Source organism: Alligator sinensis, unplaced genomic scaffold, assembly GCF_000455745.1.
Source record: "Alligator sinensis unplaced genomic scaffold, ASM45574v1 scaffold781_1, whole genome shotgun sequence".
NCBI lineage: Eukaryota > Metazoa > Chordata > Crocodylia > Alligatoridae > Alligator > Alligator sinensis.
Window position 1 is genome coordinate 3428026 of NW_005841845.1, and position 27257 is coordinate 3455282.

At 44.2% G+C, this 27257-nt stretch overlaps 1 protein-coding gene and 1 long non-coding RNA gene across 2 annotated transcripts; one reads left to right on the top strand and one right to left on the bottom strand.

Moving 5' to 3' along the window:
* The first annotated feature begins 2174 nt into the window (after positions 1–2174).
* On the top strand, positions 2175–20272 carry LOC102380528 (riboflavin-binding protein-like). Its single transcript, XM_006015767.3, has 7 exons — positions 2175–2206; positions 4232–4391; positions 5247–5346; positions 6241–6369; positions 11147–11258; positions 18862–19094; positions 19809–20272. Exons 2-7 carry the CDS (start codon positions 4250–4252, stop codon positions 19825–19827), a joined length of 735 nt encoding a protein of 244 aa, XP_006015829.1. The 5' UTR covers positions 2175–2206; positions 4232–4249; the 3' UTR covers positions 19828–20272.
* On the bottom strand, positions 2676–22928 carry LOC106722340. Its single transcript, XR_003094640.1, has 3 exons — positions 22880–22928; positions 3847–4059; positions 2676–2856 (listed from the first exon to the last, which is right to left on the bottom strand). It is a non-coding gene; the product is annotated as an uncharacterized LOC106722340 (long non-coding RNA).
* Between the last annotated feature and the right edge of the window lie 4329 nt (positions 22929–27257).

A 27257-nucleotide genomic window follows, 5' to 3' on the forward strand; every position in this document is an offset into this window, starting at 1 on the left:
AAAAGCGCAGGCTCAGGGGTGATCTGGTGGCCACCTATAAGTTCATCAGGATCTGGGGGAACGTCTGTTCACCAGAGCACCCCAAGGCATGACAAGGTCCAATGGTCACAAGCTCCTAGACTAAACAATCCTGGTTCTTCCAACCTTTCCTTGTGTTTCATGTTTTGTAGACCCCTAATAATTTTTGTTGTTCTCCCCTGGACTCTTTCCAACATAGTTATTGGCCTGAATGCAAGGAAAGCAGGGTCAAAGTACCTGGCCTGTGTTACATTAGAGGTCAGATCAGATAGCCTACTGTTTACCTCTGGCCTTAAAAATCTACGAATCCACAAATGAAATGATCCTGATTCTCAGCTGCCTTGCACAATGTATAATCATCTGTGATAACCAGAGTGAGTACAAAGTGGATTTAAAGTGCTAGCAAATCAAATCAGCTTACCCTGTGTCAGAATTTGCCTGAAAGTTTCATACACGGTAGTTATGCCCCGAGGTCCAATTATTCTGGGCGGAAGTGATCAGAATAATAACTATTGTGGTGGGTGATAATATTGTTTTTGTTGATTGAATGCCTCAGTAAAGGAAGTTTGCCTCGTGCAGAATGAAAAACTGACATCCTCCTTGTTTTGAATTGTTCAAGATGCATTGCTCAACTGCGGAAGGTATCACATCTCCCTCCTCTCCCCTCCTCCTCTCAACTGAAAATTCGGTGTGCTAAAATATGTGGCATCTTGGTGATGGAGAAACAGTCCCATGATGTTAGAAGACTAGGAAAGAGACCAAAGAGAGAGATTTAGAAATATGGATTCCAGTCCTACCCTCTGCACAGGACAAAAATTCACCAAGCAGCAAGCCAGAGTCTCTGTCCAGAATTTCTGAATATTAGTGAACATGATTTAATTTTATATTTGCATACATCATCATTATAGTCATAATGGAGATGATCTTCTTTAAGGATTTCTTTTGTAAAAATGTAGTTTTTTCCTTCAAACCCATGCAATTCCTGTGTACTCCTCCTGTGTTGCAGCTGTGGTTCTATAATTGTATTAATAAAGAAGTGTTAAAAAAAATAATTTGTCTGAAAGTTTAACCCAGGGGTGAGCAAAATGCAGCCTGGGGGCTAGATGCGGCCCACCAGGCCATTCTATCCGGCCTGCAGGGCCCCTAAAAAATTTAGAAAATTAATATTTATCTGCCCTGGGCTGCCTGTTATGTGGCCCTTGATGGCCTGCCAAAACTCAGTAAGCGGCCCTCTGCCCAAAACAATCGCCCGCCCCGGTTTAACCCATCTCTACTAATTACGCTGCAAGATCTGCAATGCAACATGCAAGCAAAACTGCTCCATTTTTCTTGTCTGGTATCTCAAAGGGGACAATCATTGATACAAGACCCTTTTATTGAACATCAGCTTGAAAATGGCCACATCCATAGTCAAAATGAAGTTAAGCATCGTTAAATTCTGCAGAATTTCCATTTAAAGGAATATAGTGGCAGTTTTATTAATCTCATTTCGCAAGGTCCTGATCAATGATCAGCCTCCCAAGGCAATACCGTAGTAGTAATGATGAGTAATATCATTCATAATAAAAGGAACCTAAGAATTGCTGTACTACAGGGCAGTTCAACCAGCAGCCTGAGGGTGGGCACCGTGGGAGGCCAGCATGTAATCCACAGGCTCTTGCAGCTGTCTCTCCCACAACCATGTGGCAGGGGTGGGCCCGGGGGGCCACACATCACCAGCACTGCCTGTGTACCAGGAGAGTAGAGGGCCACCTGCCACGCATGCAGCCATGCAAGGGGGAGCTATGCAGCGCCAGTGCTGCCTGCATGGGGTGTGGGATCTCAGGGGGCATGTGCCATTGGCACTGCCCACACAGCAGGTGACCAGTGTGGTGTGCAGCGTTGGGGTTACTTGTGGGGGGAGGGGGGAAGAATTTACTCATTTTTAAAAAATCCAACCTCATACTCTTATTTGCTTGTCCTCGTGAGTGAGTCTGCAAGCAATAAAGGAGCACTCTGTGCATGTCAGCTTGTGCAGTCCTTGTATCTGCTCCTGAAATGTGCACTACCTTTCCAAAAGGTCAAGGAACTCTTCTAGGACAAACAAACTCTGGGGGACCGATGGTGTGTATATAAAGAGGAAGGCTGAGAGCAACCTGCTCTTTTCCAGTCCCGAAGAGAAGTAGCAAGAAGAAAGACAGCAGAAGAGGTGAGAAATCAATGTTGAAGTTATAAAGACAGCTTTCTTTTCATGTAGTATTTTGTTTTCTTTATAGAAAGAAAACTTCTAGTTTCTTTATAGAAAGAAACTTTAAACGTTCTTTATTTCATTTACACTAGAAAAAAAGTCTAGTGTAAATGTAGGGGCTGATTATACATGTGTTATTCAGGCAAAATTCCTTGATGAAATTAGTAGAAAGTTTTGATTAAAGACTGATGGATCAAGCCAATAATATGCACAGACACTTATGTTGTGTTATAGGAGGCAAGTCCTCGTTCATTCATGTACTTTTGTAGTCTAGAATTTGGAGAACTTTTAGCGTTATGCCCAATGTCTTTTTTTCTTTTGGTTTTGGATTAATCATAGAAAAAATACAGATACAGAGAATATTGGGCTTGATCCTTAGGTTGTGTAAGCCAGCACTGCCTCATTGGAAACAACTGAGCTCCATCAGTTTACAACAGCCAAGGATCTGGACCGGTGTTTTAGATACACCGGAATTCACTCACCTACAGCACCAAGAACTACATCATTTCCCAGGATACAGAAGAACCCAGGTAGATACGGGATGTTCATCTATCCTAGAAATCCAGTGAAGTCAATGAAATTTCCCTTGTGATAAATTTGGATCAGTGTATCTGTAGGAAACATTAAAAAAAGAAAAAAGAAAGCAGTGAGCAGTAAACTTGCTGTCCATTATTTAATGAACATTTAAGGTCTGCAATTGTATTTATGCCTAAGTGGAATACTATACCGAGTTATAAATTAACTGTGTGAACACAGGAGAATGGCCTTGTATAACATTTTCAAACAGCTCAACTGACTTAAGAACCCAAATCCCATTATCAAAAAGATTAACTCATTTAGGGAATGAGCTGTTAGTCCTGTGCGTGTTCTAGTGTATCCCTAGTCGTCATCATGGCTGTTTCCATGAATACTTCTGCTCAATATGCAACAGTGGTAAGAAAAAGCAAACAAAATGTTAGAAGGTATAAGAAATGAGATGGAAAAATAATATTGGAAATAATAATATTGCTATGTAAATAAACAGATTACCCAAAATACCACCTTGACTTCTTGCCACCATTTCTCAACAAGGCTGTTACAGAAATAACATCGTTTTGGAAACGAGCAAAGAAAATTATTAGAAAAAAGTTCCATGTGAAAAATATCAAAAAGATTTGACCCACTTCAGGGAGGAGATAAATACGAGTTATACAAAATGCCGACAGTTACAGAGAAAGCAGATCTGGCTCTCCATTTATCTTTCTGCAGAATACAGGGCAAGGGGATATTTAATTAAATAGCAAAGAAATTTAAAACTGATCAAATAACTGTGTTTTCATACAGCGCACAAATAGCCTGGAGAAGCCATTGCCACAAGAGATCTTTGATGGGAAGCTCTTAGCAAGACTTAAAAAAATAATAATAATTGGACAGTGAAATTGTTAACGGTGGCCTCTACAGTTACATTAGATAGAGTTTAAAAACAGAAAAGATAAGAACTCATATGATTTAGGGTACAACGTACTAACTCTTACATACTAGTTTTAGATCTCAAAATCAGTCTCAGATCGGGGGTTAGGAAGAAACTTTCTTTATGGGGTGGTTACACTATAATTACCCACTCGGTGTTTCTTCTGCTTTTTTCTGAAACAACTCATACCGGCCACTGCCCAAAACAGAAAACCGGACGAGACGGGCCTTTAGTCCGATGAAGCGAGATGACCTCTGCGTTCTTCTGAATCTCAAGCTGTGTTAAGATGCTGTGTTTGCGGTGCCAAGTATCAGTCATTTGTCCCTCTTTGCTCAAAAATAACGGTTGTTAAAAATATTGAGATCTAGGGGAAGAGAAAGCAGACAAACCTTTGTACAAATATTTGACTGTTCATCTTGGTTTAACGTATTTTAATTTTACCTCTTTAAAAATACAACAAACAGACCTGCCTTTTAGTATGATGGCCTTTCCTAGTCATAAGCAAACCAGATCAAACGTATTTTTTTCCCTGACAGGGCAAGTGCTACGTGAAGATGTTGAAGTTTGCTGCAGCCCTATTTTTCGCTATCTTAGCAACATCTACATGCAAAGAGTTTAGCTGCCTGGAAGGGGATACTCACAAAGAGAAGCCGAGCCCGGAGCCAGACATGCACGAATGCACTCTGTACTCAAAGTGTAAGAGCGGATCAGTCTTTGGCAGAGACTTTTCAACATAATTTAAAACTTTTCAACATCATTTAAAAATTGACCTTTGCATCTATTAACAAACTGTCCCTCTCATACCTTAAATGAATTTAATTTGGCATGGTATTACCAGGCATTGTGTTTGTAAAGTAGCTTTCATTAGCTTTTAACTACAACCAGTGCTTAAGAGCTTTGAGACCTGGTACGAAACTCCCATTGCTTTCAGTTATTCAAATTTTTATGTTCCAGATTTCATCCCTCATGTGTTTGCATTTAGTTAAGTAAAATTAAACCAGGAATCACCGTGACCCAGTGTGATTAAATATGAGAAAATTTAAATAGCACCATACATCTCTTGATTGCAGTGTGCAAATGAAAAAAACTATCGACCTGATTAAATATCTGGCCTGATTAAACACTAGCAGCCACCAGAAAAAAAACAGTCTGAAAAGGCTGATTAAAGTAATATTCATTGCACTTCATCTTTTGTTTCTTGTTGTGTATTTAGTAACTTCTGAATTAAAAGGCTGGAGTTCAGACTTTCACTCTTCCAGGACATCACATCTGGTTAAACACCACTTAGCTTCTTGGCAGTGAATGAATACATCGTCACAAAGCAATACTGATACCAATTCAGTCCTACTTAGGCAGCTCTCACATTAGTGTTTCCAAGATCGGAAATGTAAGCGTTGTAAAAGGTCTTCCTGTGCAAGGTCTGCGTCCTACTTGTTACCAAGGGACTGTTTGGGATCACTTGCCAAAAGATGAATATTTTACATGTTGCATCCTTCACGTACAGCGTCAAAGCAAACCCTAATGGCCGGGGCTTTGCTCTGTCTCCAACAGCTTCCTGTTGCGATGCAGATCTCACGGCGCAATTGGACCATTCGCCAGTCATCAAAGTAAACAACAGCTACTGGAACAGATGTGGGAATCTCAGCAAATCGTAAGTTCGATACGACGGTGTCCGTGTCCCCCGCGGCGGACCGTCAGCTGCCGGCACGACTTTCCCCCTGGAATTTCTCCTGGGAACTCCTGGGGTTTGCCTGAAGGTGCCACCAGCTCGGGAAGAGGACCAGATGCTGCCATCTGATCAGCTTCTCCCTCCTCCCCCTTTCCTCTCCCCAAAATCTTCAAATCCTAAAGCACAAGCTGTTTGTGCAGAGGAGCTTCTGCTATTTTGTGGAAAAGGAAATGATGCCATTTAAGGCCTGTTCTTGATTATGGGGCCAGATCTGTCTGCTGTGCACCGATCTGGCAATGAAAAGCGGTCATAAACCTGACTTAACTGGCTGGTTAAAAAGGTTTACAACCACTTTGCGTTGCTGTAGTTGTGGAAAGCAGCCAGAGCATACCAGTGAATCTGGTCCACAATTTGTATAGACAGGGCCTCTTCCCTTGTTTAAAAAGCAGATAAATTAGATTATCAAGTCTTGCAAACAAATTACACAAGGGAGGCCAGAAATGAAACTTCAGAGTAATTACGAGGAAAAAAAATCTTGTCGTCTCGTGGGTTCTGTAATCATAAAGAACGTCTTCCGTAATTAAGGTTTTTGGTATGTTGCTAGATTTCCAAGCTGTGAAATATGGCAAGCTATAGAAAAAAAAGAACAGAAGTACAAAACAATTAAGCAAAAACATATGTGCAGAAGTAACTGTGGTTGCCTGCCACCCCCAGGAGAGCTGTTCCATACAGTATGTGTTTTTTTGAGTAACTTCAACGGGTCTATGGGAAAATCTAATATTAATGAGCTACATCCCACTGAAACAGCCTGGATATTGGACTATAGCCTGGATGTGAAGAAGTGGGCTTATTTGTTGTTTTTCTCACTTGACACAGCTGTGAAGATTATACAAAGAAAATTGAGTGCTTTTACCGGTGTTCCCCATATGCTGCCCACTGGATCAATCCGAACTACACCGCTGCTATTGAGTTTGTTCCCTTGTGCCAAAACTTCTGTGACGACTGGTAGGTTTAATTTTCCTCATCTCTGTATGTAAATTTGACATGCGTGCTTCAGTCCTGTGCAAGAAAGCTGCAAATGTGCAAAGCGTGACTCTTCCAAAAATGCAGCAGCAGCACTTGGTAGCAGTTCTCCCCACCTGCTCTTTCTTTCTGCCAGCTTGGGTTTTGTTAATCTTACTGTTTTCCCTATTGATGTTATTGTCTTCAAAATAATATACTGGTCATAGCAGTAGTAAGTAACATCTCAAGTATATATTCTATAAGGGTTCAATGATTAAGGAAATAAGGATTATGGCCCTCCTTCACCTGGCTGCAGCCAAGCCCTGGATCTGCACTGCCAGCTTGCACTGCTGCTCAATGACCAACCCACACCACTGCCTGCTCCGGACCGATGCCACTGGCCCTGGCCCCACTGCGCCTACATGGATCTGACCTGGGAGGAGCCCTGAAGTCCAGATCCAGCCCAGGGCCCAGGGTGAATTTGACACTCTCGGATTATGTGATTAGCATAATCACACATACAGGCTAAATATGAGCTCACAAGATTGATTACATTCTTTTATCTGTCATGGTAAAATATACTAGGGACCTGCTGGTACACTAGGGAATCGCTGGCACACATCGCCTGTAGTTAAAGGTCAGATAAAAGCAGGAACTAAACTTTACTTTCTGCGTTTTAAGGTATGCAATAGGACAGTCTTAACACTAGCATTTCACAGACAGAAGTCTAACCAAGTGTGGGTGACTAGGGCCCAGGCACCGGGCATCAACTTAGAGGGGGCTCAGGAGCAGCTGTTGTTGCCCCCTGCCATTGCCCCTGCCCCTGCTTCTGCCCAGGACTCAGACCTTACACATCACACCCCTCCTCACAAGGTAATCAGGGCTACAAATATTACATCCCACTGAGATTTCTAATTTTCCAGCAATCCACTTCTAGCATTTATTTGTAGCTCTAACAGGTTGGTAGTATTAGGTCTTAAATCATGACATCCTGGCACATAGAAAAGCAATCAGAAAACATATGCAAAGGCTTGAAAAAGGTATTACATCCATTTTGTTTTTTAAGTTTGTGCTTGGCAACTGAAGTAATTTGGTTTTACTGCCTTGACTGATACGTAGTAGAAATAGTAAGATATGCAGAGCGCTCTGTTAGGTTTAGACACTTTATATACTATTATATTGTTGGAATATAGGTTCTTCAGTCTTTGGAAAATTGCAACCAACTACTATAACACTTTTAAACACGTTACCAAACAAGCTTGAACTAAAATGTGGCGTGTACAAAACACAGAGTAGTGCCCAGACAGGTTCTGCTCTTTTCTGTCCTGTTTTTTACAGGTTCTCATACTGCCTTCATCCCTGCAGTTCATTTTCCTCTCTCATCCTCTCCCAAGGGGAAGTTTTGTTTGCAGTGCCATATTTTGCTAGGGCTAGCTACTGAATATTTCTGCACTGCTCTGTGTCTGTGCTAGACACAGCAAATTGAAGAAGCACAGCTTGCACTCGGAGTCGAAGGTGCTAAAGTATAGTATTTCTTAGCTCCTCTGAGAGTTTGTTGCATAGAGGAGATAGAAAATGTCATGGCAGAAAATTGCACTGGGCTAAGAAGCAGAGCCATCAAAGGAAAGACCGTTTGGGGCAAGAAGTTTGCATATTATAATAGACTGTGCACTCCTCAGGGCAGGAACTGTCCCCCTTGAATGCATGGAAAGCTTGTTAAAAATAGTGGGCCCTACCGCCAACAAATAATATCATGATCTCCGGCTTCATTTGGGATTACAAGCATCTTGCACAGGACAAAATGTACCAGTGATGCAGGGCTGCGTAGGAACATGGTTGTGTCTTCTTTCCCGATGCTAGTGCCATTCCCTAGCCCAGGGATAGCTAACCGGCCGCACAGGTGCCACAAGCAACCCAGGCAGCACAGCAGGAGACAGGGCAGGAAGCAGAAAGCAAAGCCGGGAAGGAGCACAAGGAAAGAAGCAGAAAGCAAAGCAGCAGATCAGGCAGGGAGCACAGGACAAGGAGCAGGGGATGGACGGAGATCGGAGTGGCACTCGGGGAGGGTGCGGGGCTAATTTGTGGCACGTCTGCCAGAAAGGTTTGTCCCCCCTGCCTTACAGACCAGAGACGAAAGAGGCACGTGGATGGGACTGCTGCTCTTCCTGGCAATCCGGGATAGCGCTCCCAATTCTCCTCCTATGCATTGTATTCATTATAATCCTCTAGTGTGCTCAAGTGCCGCTCGGGATGTGACCTACTTTCTTGACATTTCACAAATGTGTCTGCTGCAAACTGCACGTCTTTGTGGGCAGACATGTGCAGAGGGCTCTGGAAGAGCAGTGATTTCACGTCAAAGAAATTCATCCGACTAGCCTGGGGCTTTCCCTTTTCTTCCTATTATTTTATGATCTTCTGCTTCCACCAGTCTGAAATCTGTTATCTTGAAGTCCACGTGGACTGTAAAGAGCCCTATGAGCCGCTTCTTTTCCTACCCACCTGCAAAAAGGGCCCCTATCAGAAGGGAAAGTGTTGGGTCTGAAACAATAACTCCGGGTATTAAATTAGTTTCAAAATAAAAAAAAAAAAACAACCCTGGCTTGTAAAAAGTAGATCAGTCTTCCAGTGCATGGTGGCTAGTATAAAGGTGAGTCTCTTGGGTACTTACATTCATGCTTTTCACTGGTGCTTTTTCAAGCCTGGAGGAGCCGTTTGGGAGGTTCTTGACAGCAGAAATACCATCAGAATTTATGATTGTGCTCAGTTTTGTCCTTGACTCCTTGAGGCTAAAAAAGAGCCTATGAAAAACAGACTGTCTTGTTAATATGTCTGCGTAGCACTCAGCATGGGAGGGTAGGAAGGGCTCATCCTGATTTCAGGAAGCCTCATGCAAGTGCAACATAGATCAAATGAAAGTATAAATATTTCAATGTTCTTGTTGAATTCAGGTGCCTTCGAAACCTAGATGCACAGCATAACGTTCCTAAGTCCCTATATGGAAAGGGGGCGGATATAAGTACTTTTGGTTACACATTTTCTTGAATTGGGCTTAATTGCTTAAGCTCTGGTGTTTATACCTATCCTGAGAGCCAGCCACGAGACCAAAGCCCGGCCTGATAGTGGTATGCTAAGGACAGATCCCCCATGTTCGCCACTCTGAGATCTGTACTCGTAGCAGGCCCACAAAGTCCAGCAGCAGACCATCCCATTCTCCTTCCCAAGACTGTTCAGTCCACAACTGGTTTAATCTCCGTCTATATTTGTTGTCACACCAATAAATGTCAGTGATAAAAACACGTGACTCCATGACTTGTATAGCCTGCGATCAGCAAAACAGCCCTGGACTTTGCACAACATGTTCCTGAACGCTGTTTGAAATTTGTCGGAAGTTACCCTTGAAAAAGCTGAACTCAGACAATTTAAAGTTTAACATCTCAGTGTGTCACAGGTGATTCCACATCTAGTCCCAGAAGTTCACGCCTACGCTGGCATGCTATAAAACACAGCTGCTGAAAACTGACTGAATGCAAAACCCTCAGACACAAACATTTTCAATTTCTTTGCACACTTTGTATATAAAATAAGTGAAAAATGGCCTTGAACACCACTACAATTAGAAAGACTAATGTCCAAGTTCAGGTGTGCAGACAGCGGTGGTGTTATCTGTATACCAGCACCTACAAATTGTGGCCATGTCTGCTGGCTGCTGTTCCTACCCTAAAGGACTTACAGTCATTGGCCGAGATGCTGCAAAATGCACGTGCTTCTCTTTATGTAAGTACAGCAGTGCTATCGCAGTTGCATTGCGAGTCTCCTATTTCTTGTGTCTTCTAAAGCCTCAGATGATGTATTTATGTGGATATGTAAAAAGTTCTGTTTTAATTTTTAAAAAAAAAGCAAGTTCCTTTAAAATTTGACCAACTGCACCCTGAAAATTAAAAAAAAGACAAATAAAACGAACCTTAAATGTACTCTTTTAAATATCCTGCTATTTTTGAGGCAGTCTTATGATTTTGGGAGAGCTGGCTCATGATTTTGGAACTCCTGGAGTGGCTGATATGAGGTTGCACTGACACGCTTCTCTTTCAGTTATCGTTTACAATAGTTCCTACCAAACTAACTCCTTGGGGTCTTTGAACATTTCTGCTTCGTATTCAATCTCAGCTCCCGAGGTCACAAGAGGCACGTCTACATGTTGCCCTACAGTGCCCATAGGGTGCATTACGGCGACGCAGCAATCACGCAGGTCTACACATTATTGCCAGCTGCGCTCCCACAGTGGTGCACTCCCTGGATATAGTGCACCGCTGCAGCGACGCAGCTGGGAAATGTAAGTGTGCACTGCCTGCACGACACGGTAACATCCCGTATCGCACTGTGCTTTAGTATTTCCAAAAGGAAGTACTAAAGCATGGCGCCGTAGCAACGTCACCATGCAGCAATGTGTAAACGCACCCAATATGACCTTATTTAGTTGCTTATTGGTTGACTGTTTTCTATCTTTCGATGTACATGCCTCTCACCAACCCTTTACTTGGCCATTTTAGCTCCTTTTTTACCCTTCTTTCTCCATGACTCCCTCTGTCAGTAGGTTTCCCTGGGGGCGCCTGTCCTGTATTGCTCATCTTTGAGATCACTGGATAAAACAGGGTCTATAAGCCAAGAGTGTTATCCATGCGACCCACAGATCCTGCCCTGTGTTGCATCACTATAATTTAGTGGTAGCACTGAATTACAGCAAGGAAAATAACTCTTCTTTTCCCTGCTAATCTCCATGCAGGTATGAAGCCTGCAAAGAGGACCTGACCTGTGTCCGCAACTGGTTGACAGACTGGGAATGGGATGACAATGGAGTGAACCACTGTAAGAGTGACTGTAGCCCATACAGCGAGGTAAGAAAGCACAAGAGATTCATACAGAACAGCACTAACAGACACGACTGGTATATGTTAGTGTGTTTGTCCTTACTCCTTCGTTCAAGTCTGTGGGCCTAAAATGCAATGTATAAATCAATTTGCTTTCAAAAACACTAGGCTTTGACAATACCAAATTATTTTTTTTTATTCCTAACACTTCCTACCACTGTTGGAGCAGGATTGGAAGCTCTAATGTAGACAAAATTCAGGTGCATCTGGTGTTTCAACCATCATGATGCTTAGAGACAGAAGCGCAGAAAATTACTATTAATTCTGACAAGGTTCTTTGGGTGAATATGATATCTTTTATGAGACCAACTTAAATATCCTGCATAGCTGTGAAGCATATTTGGAGTTGTAGGAGTCACAGGATTGTGGATGTTTAGTCCTCTGGGAACAAAGGTGTGTTTCTTGCATAGGCTTAGAGAGTATGTCGCTGCTGAGTTTGGCTTCTGTCTTTTTCACGTTGTACAGTTTCCATTTCAAACGGCTGAATTCGATATCCTCCATGTTACAGGGGTGTAGGTCGCAGCCGTGTTGGTCTAAGGACTCAGGCAGACAAGGGTCTTTGGGTGAATCTGATATCATTTATTAGACCACTATTCATTCAGAGTATATAGCAAATGGAAATGTTGGGTAACATTTTCAAAAGCACCTGCAGGACTTAGACCCCTAAGTGCCTCTATCTCCTTTGAAAATAGGAGCTGGGTTCCCAAATCATTCAAGCACTTTTAACATTTTCCCCATTAGGTTTATACTGCATTTCTACCTTGTTCCCATTTTGTACCAGTATTTTTGCCCAAGAAAAAAGGGCAGTTTGTTCTGCAAAATCTTGTGGGAGTTGTGCGGGCCGCCTCCCGATCCCATCCATGCGGCCATGTGTGGGCTAGGAGCGGTATGTGAGCCCGTCTTTGTGCACGCAGGCTGTGGCCAGCAGCCTGGGCACGCGGGGTCGAAGAAGACCGGTGGCGAGCTAGAATTAGTCACGGACGCGTAATGGTTCATTAAAAGATTGTTTACTTCCACCAAAGATGGTCGTGGTGTAGGCTGGACAGTTTTCCAGGCTCAGCTCCGCTTAAATCCTCGCTAGAGGACTCCGACAATTGACCCCGGAGTTGTTGAAGCTCCGCGGGTTCGGCTCAGTAATTGGCCCCGGAGTGGTTGAAGCTCCGCGGGTTCGGCTCGGTAATTGGCCCCGGAGTTGTTGAAGCTCCGCGGGTTCGGCTCAGTAATTGGCCCCGGAGTGGTTGAAGCTCCGCGGGTTCGGCTCGGTAATTGGCCCCGGAGTTGTTGAAGCTCCGCGGGTTCGGCTCAGTAATTGGCCCCGGAGTGGTTGAAGCTCCGCGGGTTCGGCTCGGTAATTGGCCCCGGAGTTGTTGAAGCTCCGCGGGTTCGGCTCAGTAATTGGCCCCGGAGTGGTTGAAGCTCCGCGGGTTCGGCTCGGTAATTGGCCCCGGAGTTGTTGAAGCTCCGCGGGTTCGGTAGTTTCAAAAGGAAGGGATACGTCTTAGGATTGCGCTCGGCGACGAGGGGAGGCTAGAGGCCGTTTGGCCCCCGGAGTGGTTGAAGCTCCGTGGGTTCGGTAAATAGGCCCCCGGAGTTGTTAAGACTCCGTGGGATCGGTAAATCGGCCCTCTATTGCTCTCTTAAGGAGAAAAAAAAAGCTGGGTTCGAAGGGATTAGCAGCGCTTAGAGATCTTTACGCTCTTTCTCCCAAACTCCAATTGCTTTCTCTCTCTCTCTCTCCAAGTTGGGCGGAAACCACCCAAGCTCTTTATACGGCTAGCAAGCCAATCGCTAGCCGCCACGTGTGCCTATATTAAGATTGGCCAAAATGTGGCAGAAATCCTAATACAAATGGCGGGAACTCCTTTGCACCGTGCATCACTATGATGCAAAAGAAATGCACCATGCAAAGAAGGCTACAAACGGCGGGAAATACTCTTTTGCACGCGGGTTCTCCTATTGCAAAAGAAAACACCCCCGTGCAATGAAGCTGCAATTTGGCGGGGACATAATTTAGCGGTGCCGAAGCACACACAAACAAAAAACCACAACTTTGGGTTGTGACAGGAGTCCTTAAAACGCTCCTGATTATCTTCCTCAGACCCATCAAGTCCTTGCCCTGTGGACCCCGTTCTGTCGGTCAATGCAAGAACAAAGGGACAGAGATGCCTTCGTTTTTCAGGGCTTCACCTTAGTCAGCCTGTCCTGAAAGTGAAATCAGAACTGGAGCCCATCTGGTCCTGAGGAAGGTTTTATGGCCAGGGTGCCTAATCGTGAGAGCACAAGTGTAGAAACACGGGGCTGAAAAGAATCCTAGGAACAAAAATTGCCCGGAGCCTGATCCAAGCTACTTTAAAGAGTCGGTGGGAGTCGTTCCAATGACTGTAATGGACTTACGATCCAGGGAAAAGGGTATAGTGCAGTGCTAGGTTTGGACTTTTGCTAAGGAAGTATGTTCAGTGATCCTGGGAGAACTGCTCACACACAAGAAGAGGTAGGCAGAACGGCAAGCTCATCTGTTAGGAGGGGTAACAGACTTCACAGGTTTGACTCTGCACCAAGAGCAGGTCCCTGCTGCGGGCTCTTGGCAGTCACCGACCAGGTCGTGCAGGATAAATATCTGTGATACAAAAGCAGCACCACAAATAACGCTTAATTGCTAGGTCAGCAAGAAAAGCCAAAACGAGAGTAGGCCATGCAGACTGGGGCCTTATTTTCACATAGCTTCAGCCCTGAGATCAGGGCCTCTGGAAATAGGCTCTGGTCCCTGCCCATGCTGTCCTTGCTCTGAAAATCAAAGGTTTCAGCCTGGAACCTTTCATCAGGTTTTAATTCACTTGCAGTTATTTTTTTTTTAAAGAAAACGCATCTGTCAGCAAAGGAAAAGCATCCAGCAAATCCAAAACATCTTATCACTTCAAACCAGGCACAGCAGTTCCTACGCGAGAACAGAGCCACACCTCTTCTTGGCCATATTTTTTACCCAACGCTATGCATAAAGATGAGGTTTTTCCAAAGCAAGTATCTGCCACTACACATTAATTTCCAGAGCAGCAATCATTCCTTTTGCACTTGATCCTTACAAGAGCGCTCCTAAAAATGCAGACGTGCTGTTTCGCGGCCTGTGCTACCGATGGGGCAGCAACCTTAGCGGACATAACAGCACTAGTTTAATATGAGAAAACAGGCAAGCTTGGCATAATCTAAATAACTGATGAATGAACTGCAAAAAGACTGCAGACTCTGTTTCAGTTTCTGAACTATTGAGTCGCACTGCCTGTTCAAATTGGTTTGGAAATCTGACGGGAAGTGAGGTGTTTAACTGTGCTGCAAATAACACAGGGAGAGAGTTGCTGTCTGTCCGTAACGGAGTCTAAAACGGACTCAGGAAGTGACAGGGATTTGGGTGGGTAACTGGGGCACTGGGTTTCTAACCTCGGTGTTTGGGATGAAGTTAGAGGATTAGTATTTTACCCAAACGCCCTCTTGACAGTGACTTTCGATGTATAGCTCTGTTCTGCCCTCTGCTACTCTCTTCCCACTCTTTAATTGCTTTAACCCATGCTGTGTGCATAAGTTACTTAACGTCTTCCACAATGACTTGTTCTTCATCTCAGTTCTAATGATAATACACGCTGTGGGTTGGAAGGGGGGTCCACAGACCTTTTGGTCAAGGAACAAAACGGATGCTGTAACAAACGGGACAATTTGAATGTGCATGTGGGCTATGCAAAAGTGTATCGGTAAGAGAGGCACCAGAGAGGAGAAAATGTGATTAGAGAGATATTTTGTTCAACAATAAAAGGGCATGGCCTGCCACCTTCTGTGGTCATCTTGGTCTGTATAAAGTAGATGAATAATGCTCCTCAAACCGTATGGTTGCTCTCAATTTGTACAGGCGGAAATGATGACACGAGGTACAAAACCCATTATGTTTTAAAACCTTCTGCCAACTAGAAATATCGCCTCTTTTCTCTTTCTGCTGTATCAGGCAGCAACACAGTAACATAGCAAATGATCTAAGCTATTGGTATTCTGCCTGTTTATGCTGCGATAGCCAAAACACCTCACAGCACTGTCTAAACAGTTTAAAAAATATGCTTCCCATGTTAAAATGAAACAGTCCAAAAGTGAGACTTCAGTTCGCTTGGCCCTAGCTGATGGAAGGAAACTTGCTAACATCCAAAAGGCACCGAGCGTTCTCCAATGTTCGTGCATCGCAGACAGATGCTTTGTTTCTTCCAATGCCCTTATCCCATACGGTGGAGCAATCAGCAGCCTTGCAGTTGACATATGCGAACGGCTGGAAGGCGCATTTGGAGCTCGTGTTGGATATCAAGAATGAATCGTGGATCCTGGCCAGCTTTAGTCTTATACATGCTGTCTGAAAATGTATGAGCCTCGTTCTACTGTTCTTCTTCCTGCGAAACTGCTTGGTCCGAAGAGCAGAGCTCAGCCTAGCAGGTGGAACAACTGAAAGCCTCCGTGGTCTGTAAGGACTGACGTGCAGAGCGGACCGTGGGCAGCGTTTGGTTTGGTTTTGTTGTCCTGCAGCCCTGTAATTACTCAGTGGTTGGAGCGCAGAGCTAGCAGCAAGATGAGAAGGAAGTGCCGTGTATCAGACGAACTTAGCCAAGATAAGCTTATGAGCGAGTGTTTTTTGGAGCCTGTGGAGTGTAACCCTGTACTTCCCATAAGGAAATAAGCATGAATGTACAGATGTTACTCCTGAAATGACCCGCTGGAAGCAAGGGAAGACAGCTGGAAGCTGAAGGAATAAGCTTTGTGGCATTGCAAAGGACAGGCATAGGGAGGAAAGTAAATCCAGACGGCTACATTTTGAGCGTGCAAGGGGAGAGAGAAGGATAACAAGGCCTTTCCGCTCGAGGGTTGCCTACATCTTCTCGGGCCTGCAGGAGAGCACGCAGGCAGCAGTGCAGGAGGTGAAGCGGCATCCGCCTGCCTCGGCGCTTCACTGGTATGAACTGCAGCAGAGATGGAGCCAGGCCCCTGCAGATCAGTTGTAGCTTTAAAAGCAAGAGCCCAGAGGGCCTATAGGGTTATTTATGGGATGGACTCCATATTATTCATAGCTGACAGAGCTTTAGATCAGAAGAGGCAATTATGATCTCATTCACAGCAAAGGTTACAGTCTACTCCAAGTGTCCCCTGTGGGGAAAGAAGAGACATCCTTCACGAGAACAAGAACCTATTCTGGGAAAAGCAGGGAGAGACAAACTCATCGAGGTCCCCATCCTCACCTCCACATCACTGAGCCTGAAGGTTTGAAACGTGGCACTTACAACATCGTTCACCGTTCGCAGCATCTGACAAAGCAGGCTGTCTCTTATGAAGCGTATCCCTCTGTGAACCAGATAAATTCTTGCCACCCTGCCCTATCTTCTGCCTAACAGCTTTCATGCAAGGATCTCCAAGCCACAGAGAAATGAGTGACTTGCTGAGCTCCAGGGTGAATCAACCAGGGTCAGACTTCCTTTATTAGACTGACACATCAGGGGCAGTAACAATAATCCAGTGAAGAAGGTGCACCCTCCATAATTTTCAGAACTGCTGGAAAAGGCGGCACTGAATTCACTATATTGATAGGGAGTGCTGCAATGGGCAGGGGTCTTCCCTGCCCTCGCTGTACACATACACCTTCTAGTAGCAGTCAATAGTAGGGAACAGGGGATGTTAAGAGTAGACTATGCAACAGTTTGTTAGTATTCCTATATTACACTGTCCCTAAGTAACAATAATAAGCATCCGATAGCATTTGATGAAGTAGGTTGTTGCCAATGAAAGCTTGTGCCTCTGAACCAGTTAGTCTCTAAGTTGCCACCCAACCCTATCTTCTGCCTGAGCTCAGACCAACATGGCTAACCACCTCTGTAATAATACTTTAGGTACCTAAAACCACTTCTATCAGAGATGTTGGAGTTTTATGAAGATCCACTAAACCTCCCGACATGCCTGTGACATACATGTTAGTCCTACAGTCGTAACGGGAGATAAGGAGAAGTTAGGTGACTTAATCAAGGTTATAGAGTAAGTCAGTGATGCAGTAGTTCAGCTACTCCGTTTTAATCGCTGTGCGACACTACATCTGCCTTTCCCTTGAGGTTGCATTATTTGCCATCGTGCTCATGCTTATCACCCTTACTTTGCCGTGTCTAAGTCTCTCTTATTTAAACAGAAAATATTAAATCCCAAGAGCAAATATGTGGGTACAGAGTACAAACAAATATGAAGTTCATGGTTTATTCCTGGATTTGCCAAAGTACATAACCTGCCTTCTCTGCTGCTACAAATGGTACCTATTCTTAGCTTTTCCAACACAAAAGATAACAATGTTTGTTTAAATACGGACTAGAAGAGCAAAAGTTTTCCATGGCATAAATGCAACAGGCAAGAGGTTCATTCCCTGGATGGTCATATAGCGCATGTGACTGATGGTTCTTGCAAAGATGTCACTGCTAAATAAGATACAGGACAAATTCAATTAAAGCTGGTGCAGGAAACTATAATTAATATTTCCTTGAACTAAATGGACCCCTTGGGCTGGAGAGGGAGACTCGCCGGGCGTGTCTACATGGGTAGTTACATGTGCCTAAACTTAATACGCCTTTGTTTAAGGCGTATTAAGGCGATTTAGGCTTACATCTACACATAGATGCGATAATGTGCATTAAGGCACACTAAATTTAGGCTGGCATTGTGTAGCCATGCTAATGCGCATTAACGCAGTTGTGTGTCCATTGACTCATACCGTGTTAATGTGCCTTAAGTGTCTACACGTGGGCTAACTATACCAACCTAAATTTGGTACTTGCTTTAAGCAGGTATCAACTTTAGGCAGGACTGGCCTAAAATTGCCATCCTTAAGGTGCATTAAGGGTGCATACGTGTGGACATGTGCCCTTAATGTACCTAAAAAATGGCGATTTTAGGCTAATCCTGCTTAAAAAGGCCACGGGTAGTCAAGCCCACTTTAAGGGAGGATAAGTGGTACTGGGGCTCTCTCCCTACCCTCAGAGTTTCTACAAGTCAGAGGTAAATTTTCTGAATTCTTCCTGTCCTCTCTTTTTATGAGGTCCTGAGCAGTCATGATGTACGGTATAGGGAGAATACCGAAATCTGAGATAGCCATGAAGTTAGTGTGTATCTGTGATGGAGACAAATAAAAGATATCGGAGTCTTGTACTCTGTCCAGTGCCTAGCACCAGTGCTTAGGCCACTGGAAAGAATATGTGTCAGGGTACATAAATAAAACATTACTGGCTTTACACTACAGCACTTCAGCAGTATTGCACAGGGCTGAGCTAGCCACACACTGTTTTTTGGTCTGTGGGATCCAACATACTCATACGACTTTGGAAACAAATCTTCACTGCCTTGTCCCTTGCACGGTTGTTTGCACCAGTGCTAAGAAGGACTAAAACGCCACCAGTCTGGCAATTCCACCCGAAAAGTGACTGACTGCACGCGATACAGAGCAAAAGGGACTCAGGCTGAAGGTGGTTTGACAGTTAAGTTGATTCTTTTTAACCTGCTTTGTTTACTTGACACCTAGGTGTTTGCAAATGGTACTGAGCTCTGCCAAACCTTGTGGGGGCATTCATTCAAGGTGAGCGAATCCTCCTGCCTGTGCTTGCAAATGAATGAGAAGGATGACGTGGCGATCAAGTACATATTGTCCGAAAGCTCGGAGGAGAGTTCCAGCGTCAGTAGCAGCGAGGAGCACGCCTGCCGTAAAAAAGTGCTACGGAGCGAGCACCTAAACGGAGAGGAATGGCCAGAGACAATGTGAGTGCTGGCAGATACACGTCATGAGACGTTCAAACAGTTGGGGACGGTTTCGGGATTCCATGTCAGGCTACCCTGCCCTTAAGCGTGCGAGAGCACATGGATTATATCACAAGAAGTGACGTCAGTGGCCATTGATAAATGGAAGTGAGCTTATTCAGCAGCTCAAGACTATAGATGCAAAGTGATGGCTTACTATTAGACACATGCATTAATCCAGGGCTCTCCAACTTCTTCGTGGCCAGGGTCCATGCTAGCAGGGGCCACACGGAGGGGACCCAGGTCCCAGGCCCCCTCCCCTGCACCATACACCAGGTTCCCCTGCTGCACTGCATGTTCCCCGTGCTGCACTCCACACACAGGGGCCCCGACTGACCATTAGCTTCCCCACCACAAGCTCCCGAAGCACTGATGGCTGTGTCATGCTGTACTGCCCCAACCCCTGCAGCAGGGCCAGGGCGAGGAAGAGGAAGCCAGAGGGAAGGGGAGCTTGGAGCCTCTGGCTGCTGCGGGGTGGGGATGACAGCATGCAGGTGGGAGCCTGGGGGTGGCCCATGGGCAACCAGCTGGACAGTCCTGCATTAATGGGGATACGTGCAGTAAACTGTACATGTGGGCAGTTTCAGCAGACTTTCACTTTAAGTCATATCAGTAAAAAAAGAATCCCACAGCATAAATATGAAGTGTAACCTTGAGCTTTATGAATCCCCACAGTATAATTGAAATGCCGTGACAGAAGAGATCTGGCTCGGATCCTCGCTCAAGATCAACAGAAGGATGACTCAGTTTGTCACAATGTTCTGCTTGCACTTTCCAGCGCCAGTGCTATTGCCAAAGTGAAATCAAAGTCCAGACTAATACTAAAAGGATATTTCTCTGATAAAAATGGATCCACTTCTACCCTTGGTTATGCTTGTGTGATTGCTTTGATGTCAGTAGACGGGCATGGTTTTATCTTCTTTTCTACACCGCCTCCCGCAGTGGTGGCACTAGGGTAGCTGAGGGAAGGATTTAATTTCCCTTGTCCAGATTTGTGGCTGGTGGAAATCAGCATAGCTCCATTGCATGCTTTGGGTCTGTGCTGATTTACACCAAGTCAGACTCCATCTCGACCTCTGTTAACAATAAAACTTGGAAAACTTTTAAACCCCAACAAGATTACACTGAATGAGGCTGGCTGTTTGCTTTTGGGGTTTCTCACAGCTTTGACAATGAAGCTGAACAGGTTGGCATCCCTTTCTCCTTCCCATCATCTACTTCCTTTCTTTAATTCTGAATCATTCCTCCCTCCACTAGATTACGTTCATGAGGCTGCTGTTTTGGACTTGTCAGGATCTGTTTAAGCAGCGAGGAATAGAATTTGGAGGGCAGCTGAGCTCTGCCAAACCTTTCTTCTCACCAGCACTAACATCTTTCCTTTCCTGTCCATCTCAAATGTCTCCTACCTAGCACAGTACTTGATGGCTCTCTGGCCTTCCTGCTTCTTCAAGCCCTGCTAGAAATATTCCCAGTTGACAAGGTTTTCCCTTGACAGCTGTGTGTTGAGATTGGTCAGGTAGCCAATTCTTAATCTGTTTGATGTGTACTTTACTGATATTGGATAATCAGAATACCATGTCAAATCCCTTGCAAAATATATTACCGAACCGTAGCCCTCACCCTCTTGCCTCCCTCACCCCAGGGGAGGGCTGGGGTCCAGCCCAAGCACCATCTTGGCCAAGCAACCAAGTGGAGGGCGATGGATCGGCCCTCTCCAGGTAGGCACTGCCTTGGGTTGATGCTAAAGGGTGCCTTTTGGCATTGCCCTTCAGTGGTGACTGAGGTAGGGATGGACGGTCTTTGCGATATGGTTCTTTCGAATGTCATGCCGTGTGTTAGGCGTGTTCTTGGGACAGCCACCGCCTCCGCCTAGGAGAGCAGAGCGCAGCCGTGGGAGGGCCCTCTGGGGAAGGATCTTCCCTGGGTGTTAGGCAGGGAAATGGGAGGGGGGAGGACATGGGAGGCCTCTTATACCTAAATGTGAAGTTTTAGGGTGCTGTTTGGGGAATCTACTTTGTCGTTTGCTATTTGACTGCAAGCTGCCCTTAGCTTTTCTGGATAGAGCAGGATAAAAATCTCAATAACAATATACGCAGTCACCTTTATCATTCCAACTGGTAACCTTATCAAAGTACTTAGTCAATAAGATCACGTCGACTGGCGTTAAGTATCGTGTCATTTAATTATTTACTAGGTGAATCTCACGTCTCCCTTTTCTTCCTGTGTCTTGGGACTGAGGTCAGGCTAACCAACCGGACCTGGTGGGGTCATCCTGCTTGTCCTTCTGAATGTCAGCACCTTACCAGTCTTCCTGACTTTTGTATTTCTCTGGTACTCCAAGCTTTGTTAAACATTAACACCAAAGGCCAGAGATTTCCTAAGCTAGTTAAGACTCTTGAGCCTGCTGATTTTTAAAATGTTTATATGTGGGAGATGTGATTTCACGTTCTGTTACTTGTGGACTGAAAAGTACCTCATCATCCTTGTGTCCTGCAAGTAGGTCAACCCACGTGTCTTCAAGAACTAAGATGTAGGTATTAACACTTCTGCCTTCTCTACATCATCATTAATAATTTCACAATCTACCAATGGATCTATACCATTGCTAACATTTATTCTTTGTTTCTCATACACATCCTTATTTTAGCCGCACTAGTCATGATTTTCACTGAAGTCTTTAGCTTCCTCAATCAGTTCTTCATACTTCATAACTCTTAATGTATATTTATTAGACCAACAAGATTTTTGCAAAAAAAATTATTTAATTGTAAGCTTTCAGGCACAAACATCCTTCTTCAGGGTTTGTGCCTGAAAGTTTGCAATTAAAATGTTTTTTTTTTCACAAAAATCTTGTTGGTTTAATAAAAGATATCATCTCTACGAGTCCTGATTGCCTTTTCCTCTAGACCAATACAGCTACAACCTGGGTACCTGACAAATATATTTTTGTTGTACTTTCTTTACCCCTTTTGAATAGGCATATTAACATATGATAATAATAAAATAACCTCTATTGTAGCTTTTATCTGTGGATCTCACAGATTTTACAACCATTCATTAGCCCTCAGAACACACATGAGAGGGAGATAAGAGGGAGAGAAGTAAACTGTCCACAGGGAAGTAAATTGGGGCACTGGGAAATTAAGTAATAGTTTCTAGTAAGATACTGCCCTGCCCTGCCTTCTGCCCGACTCTAGACTCACACAGATCACTGCCTCTCTCTGCGGTCACACAGCGTAACGTGGTAACAGGAGAGGTGTAACGTGGTGTAACATGGACAAGCGCCCACGGAGGAAGTGCATGTCCAGGAGCAGAATTAGCTGACGCTTGTAAGGTGCTCTGAGATCCTGGGATGAAAATTGGTAAAGAAGTTACTGTAGATGAGTCAAACAGAGATATACAAACTGAGGAGGTAAAAAAAAAAATTCAGTATGAGAAAAGATACCAGAACAAATTATTAAACACCCAATTTATAAGCACCTACAGGTTGACAAGGTGGTAACAAATAGCCATGAGCAAATGGTGTCAATCCCTTTCTGTTTCCTCCTTCTTTGAAGGGGACAGGCTACTGGAGACCGGGGGAGCAGCAGACTCAATAGATCTTGACTTCAGTGGAGCATTTTTGACATTTTGCTTGTGTGTCATTTTCACAAACAAATGTAGAGAAATAATATCCAGAAGATAGTACCATAGAGCGCATACACACACAGCTGACAAACTGGACTCGGTAATTATCAGTGACTCACCGTCAAACTTGACGTCTGTTATGGCTCTGGTTCTCATTTCTGTGAATGATTTAGATGGTCAAATAGAAAGTACACTTACGAATCTGTGGATGAGGACAAGATTAGAATTGAAAATGACCTTGATAAAGTGGAGATCAACAATAAAAAATGCAGTCAAAGCGACTGCAGTGCTACAATTAGGAAAAATATATCATACGCACAATTACAGAGTAGGAAAGAAGCATCTAGCCAGCCATAGCACAGAAAAGGACCTGGGGGCTACAGTGACCCTCCACCTCAATATGAGTCAACGCTGTGATACTGTTTTGACCACCACAGTTTATGGAAGATGTAGACGAACTGGCAGGTGAGAAACAACAGTCCAAGATTTTGAGAACGGGTTAAAAGAGCTGAGTTTGTTTTCTCTAGAAAAGAGGAAAACTAAGCAAGGATAAGTCATTTAATGGGTTTTTATAAAGAGGGAAGAGATGACTTGTTCTTCGAGATCACCAAGGGCAGGACAGAAAAATTGAATGAGGCTAGATATTAGGAATATTTTCTATAAATTACAGTGAAGCACTGGAACAGGCTCCCAAGGCAGACAGCGGAGTCTTTTCCATTGGAGGTTTTTAACATCAGACAAGTGTCTTTCAGGGATGATCTAGTTATACTTACCCTGGCTCAGAGCAGAGGGATAAACTAAATACTTCTTGAGGTCTCTTCTAACCCTACCTCTACATTGATTAGTCTGTACTTCTACAGGCAATGTAGATTCAGTCATATTTAAATGTAAAAAAACTTCATTTTCCTTTCGTATTTTGATAACTATAAAAATATTTGGGTTTTAAAATATTATTTTCCTCTCTCAAAAACTCGAGCTACAGTGTTCTCGGTCACCCAGGAAATGTTCTGAGAAGCGTCCACTGGCCCGTGGGCAAACTACTCCTCCTCTTCTAATCCATGCAATTTGTAGTTTCCCTCCTTTTAAACTGTAATTTTTTTTCCACTTCCTCCATCCTGGGCTGGGACGTCCATTCACATTCCAACCTCGACTCGTATACGTACTCAAAACTTTTACACGCCATGGGACTGGATTCCCTATTAATAGGATCACTTTCCTCAGTGGTTCTCAGCCCTTTTAGAGCCATCGCACCGCTCAGGAGATCCAAGACACCCAGCTCTTAGTCAAAAAAACCCATGGAAAAAAACAAAAAAAGCAGGGCAGCGAATGCAGGGACAGCACACACTGCCCCAAACCAGAGCCTGGCCAGCCGGAGCCACACTCCAGCTGCTGGCCATGCTTGTGTGGACACGGCCTATGAGCTTATCTTGCAAAATACGTGTAGGTATTTGCACACTTAACAGCACTAATATTATGCAGCCTCCCATGGCATCCCTAAAAGGATCTCATAACACCCACTTTAGCTGAGAATCACTGACTTCTCTGAATCAGGGAGATGTAGTTAGTTGTGCTGGTCTGAAATCAAGTAGAAGGCTGCACCTTATAGACTAATGTATATATATGTATATGTGTGTGTGTGTGTGTATATACATACACACACACACACACATACATACATCTATACACATATATCTCACGAGCTTCAGCTCACAAAAGTTTGTACTACATATAACACACTTTGGTTAGTCTATAAGGTACAAATCTCCCCTGCCTTCTATTTATCTGAATTGCTCAGAGTCTTGCTATCTCTTTTCCATACTCTTTGACTTCATAAGGCAGGATTACAATAAAGAATTGAGAAGGCATAAGGGTTTAGATTGCATTTTGACACCCAGATAAACCTTAACAAAACCAGGACTAAGATTCCTACGTAACTGAAGGATGGCCTTTCCTCTAATATAAATAATATTTCCCATTGGCAGAAGAGAAGGTTTCGTTTAGATAAGGTCACATTGGTGCAAAGGTGACAGGATGTCTCAAAGACGGTAATGGAAGAAAAGCAAACCAAAGGTACATGCTCTAGCTCCATTAAATCAGTCATCTACTTTAAATAAATGGTGGCAAGGGTCAAGAAGCAGCCCTCGACCTTCAGGCACCTTCTGGCATTTCCGGGGAAGAAGTGCAGAAATCCACCCGTACCAGGAATTAGAGTACGGGAGAATCAGAGAAAGGTCAACGGAGCAGAGTAAGGGAGAACTCAGTTAACAGCAGCGTACTCTCTGGGCTAAGCAGGACTACCCCTCTCTTTCTGGCTGGTACTGGAAGCGATCCCTCTCCTGTTTCAGTTTATTTTAATAGGTGACTGCTAAATGCCTCCTGGTATCACTTCCCCTTTTGCCTTTTTCCTCTGAAATACTCTAAACTCTCTCTGGACTTTGCCTTGCTTCCCCTCTCACACAGCTGCAGTTAATTCACTGTTCAGACTCTGGGGTTAATTCTCTCATTAGATCACTTTCTTTCTCAACAAGATGATTATTCCCAGTGGAGAAATGAGCAAAACTAAAACAATAGTGTACTAGCATCTGACAAACAGCATTCAGGAGGTTTACTTTAAGTCAAGTTGCCTGGCTGGATTTAATCCAGATCTACGGCTTCCACACATGAACTTTCTAAACCAAATACTTCGGACAACGTTCCAATCTCAGTAACACCAGGGTACATCTGGGGTCGCTCCAGACTTCCCTTTAATAAGAGAGATCAGAACATGAACCTATATATGAAAAGGCCAAGAATAAATGTGCCCAAATCAAATCTTGGGATGGCTGAGAGACTCGGCTCTAGACTTTGAGGCGCTCGTTGTGTTCAAAAGTGACTGAGGGGTATGTTCTGCTCTCTAAAAGAGACAATATGGTCCTTCTCCTAAAAAGGCCAGTCGGTTTTCTTCTCCTGCTTTGAGGAGCTGCAGTCTCGCGGTGAGGCGCGACCCATTCCAGGATACAAAGTGTGCAACGGCTCAAATGTTTAATTGACAGTCCTGAGCAATAATGACATCTGAGATTAATGGGACATTGTGACATGTTTAAAGAGAAAAGACATGCTACCAGCCTTAGCAGAAAGGAGGCATCGTGGAGATGGGCGCAACAGAACCTTGATTGCTCTAAAGCAATATGGCAATTTCTAAGCAGAAATAATCCTTTGATGGGACTGGGCTATAGCTCTAGCTTTGCACGTGGGGAATGATGAGAGTTCAAATCACCATGGGACCTGGAGCTGGAGTGAGAATAGATGCCTCTTGCAAAGAGCTGGATTCAGCGTCCCACATAGCCCCTTCCAGGAGAAGGTCTTCCAGGCAGTCTGTTCTTTCTAGTACCTTTCTTCTGAAGGACTAAACAGGTCTTAAAATGTTCATTAAAAAAACAATGCTCTATTCAGACCAATTCCCTCATCTCTGAAAGGCAGACTTTGGTTGGGTGGAATGCAACAGCAAATTAGGGTATGGCTTTACAAACTACTTATGACAAGGTAAAAGTGGCTGGGCTTGATCACGCATCAAGTAATCTGTGGCAACTGGCACGTTTGCACTCTTAACCTATCGTAGGGTGGAAATTAAATCACAAGTAGCTTACTCCTCCTCCATTAGGGACCAAACTACAGTTTAGCTTCTGTGGTAAACTGTGGAGGGGGGGAAGGAAAGTGTGTACAGGGGAAACAGCTGATGCAAATTAAGCCCTGCATCTTTTTATCCCGCAGTAAATTGTACATGGAGGCTCTTAGCAATGCGAAACTATGCCAAACAAAATGCAACACCACTCTGGAGTTTTAAGTCAGGAGTGGAAGAGTATGTCTACATTTGAAACCGCAGGGGACGTTCAGTTGGCAGAACGTAATTAGTTATGTCTGAATTTAGTCCTCCAGGCTAGCACCCTGCTTATCACAAAGAGTGTCCTGGGTTTGGTTTAATAACAGCAAATGATCGAGGCTTCCACTTTGTGCCTTCTCCTGGGTACCAACCTGCAGCACTGCTCAGCTTTCCCTTGCAAGAAAAACATAATGGATCTCCAGTCCTTCTGGGAGACAATGATGAACAAGTTGCATCCCCCTTCTTCAGGGCGTCCTGCTAGTTCATGAAGTCAGTCTGGTTGACATGGAAACAAATACACTTTTTTTCCCAAAACAATCATTTGTCTTTTGAGTATTTTATACAAAAAAATCTGTCTGTATACACTACAATAAATCTCCTTGTCTGTTAAAAATTTACCATCACCCAACAATTTCACAAACAAAAATGACATGATGTTTATTCAAAGATATTGCACTGTTTAAAAAAATATCACGCCATGGAGGCGGCAAACTCGGCCTGCACAGTTTGGAGAGGGCCTTAAGCAGTCCAGCACTTACCTCTCATAGTTTCATAGTAGCTAGGGTCAGGAGGGACCTGAACAGACCATCTCGCCTGACCTCCTGCCACAGGCAGGAATGAGTGCCAGGGTCACAAGA

What these genes read in the sequence shown, in the direction of transcription:
- LOC102380528 (XM_006015767.3), top strand. Translation starts at nt 4,250, where the DNA reads ATGTTGAAGTTTGCTGCAGCCCTATTTTTCGCTATCTTAGCAACATCT. An exon ending in TGTGGGAATCTCAGCAAATC is followed by an intron (nt 5,347 to 6,240) that starts GTAAGTTCGATA and finishes CACTTGACACAG; the next exon opens with CTGTGAAGATTATACAAAGA. An exon ending in CAAAACTTCTGTGACGACTG is followed by an intron (nt 6,370 to 11,146) that starts GTAGGTTTAATT and finishes ATCTCCATGCAG; the next exon opens with GTATGAAGCCTGCAAAGAGG.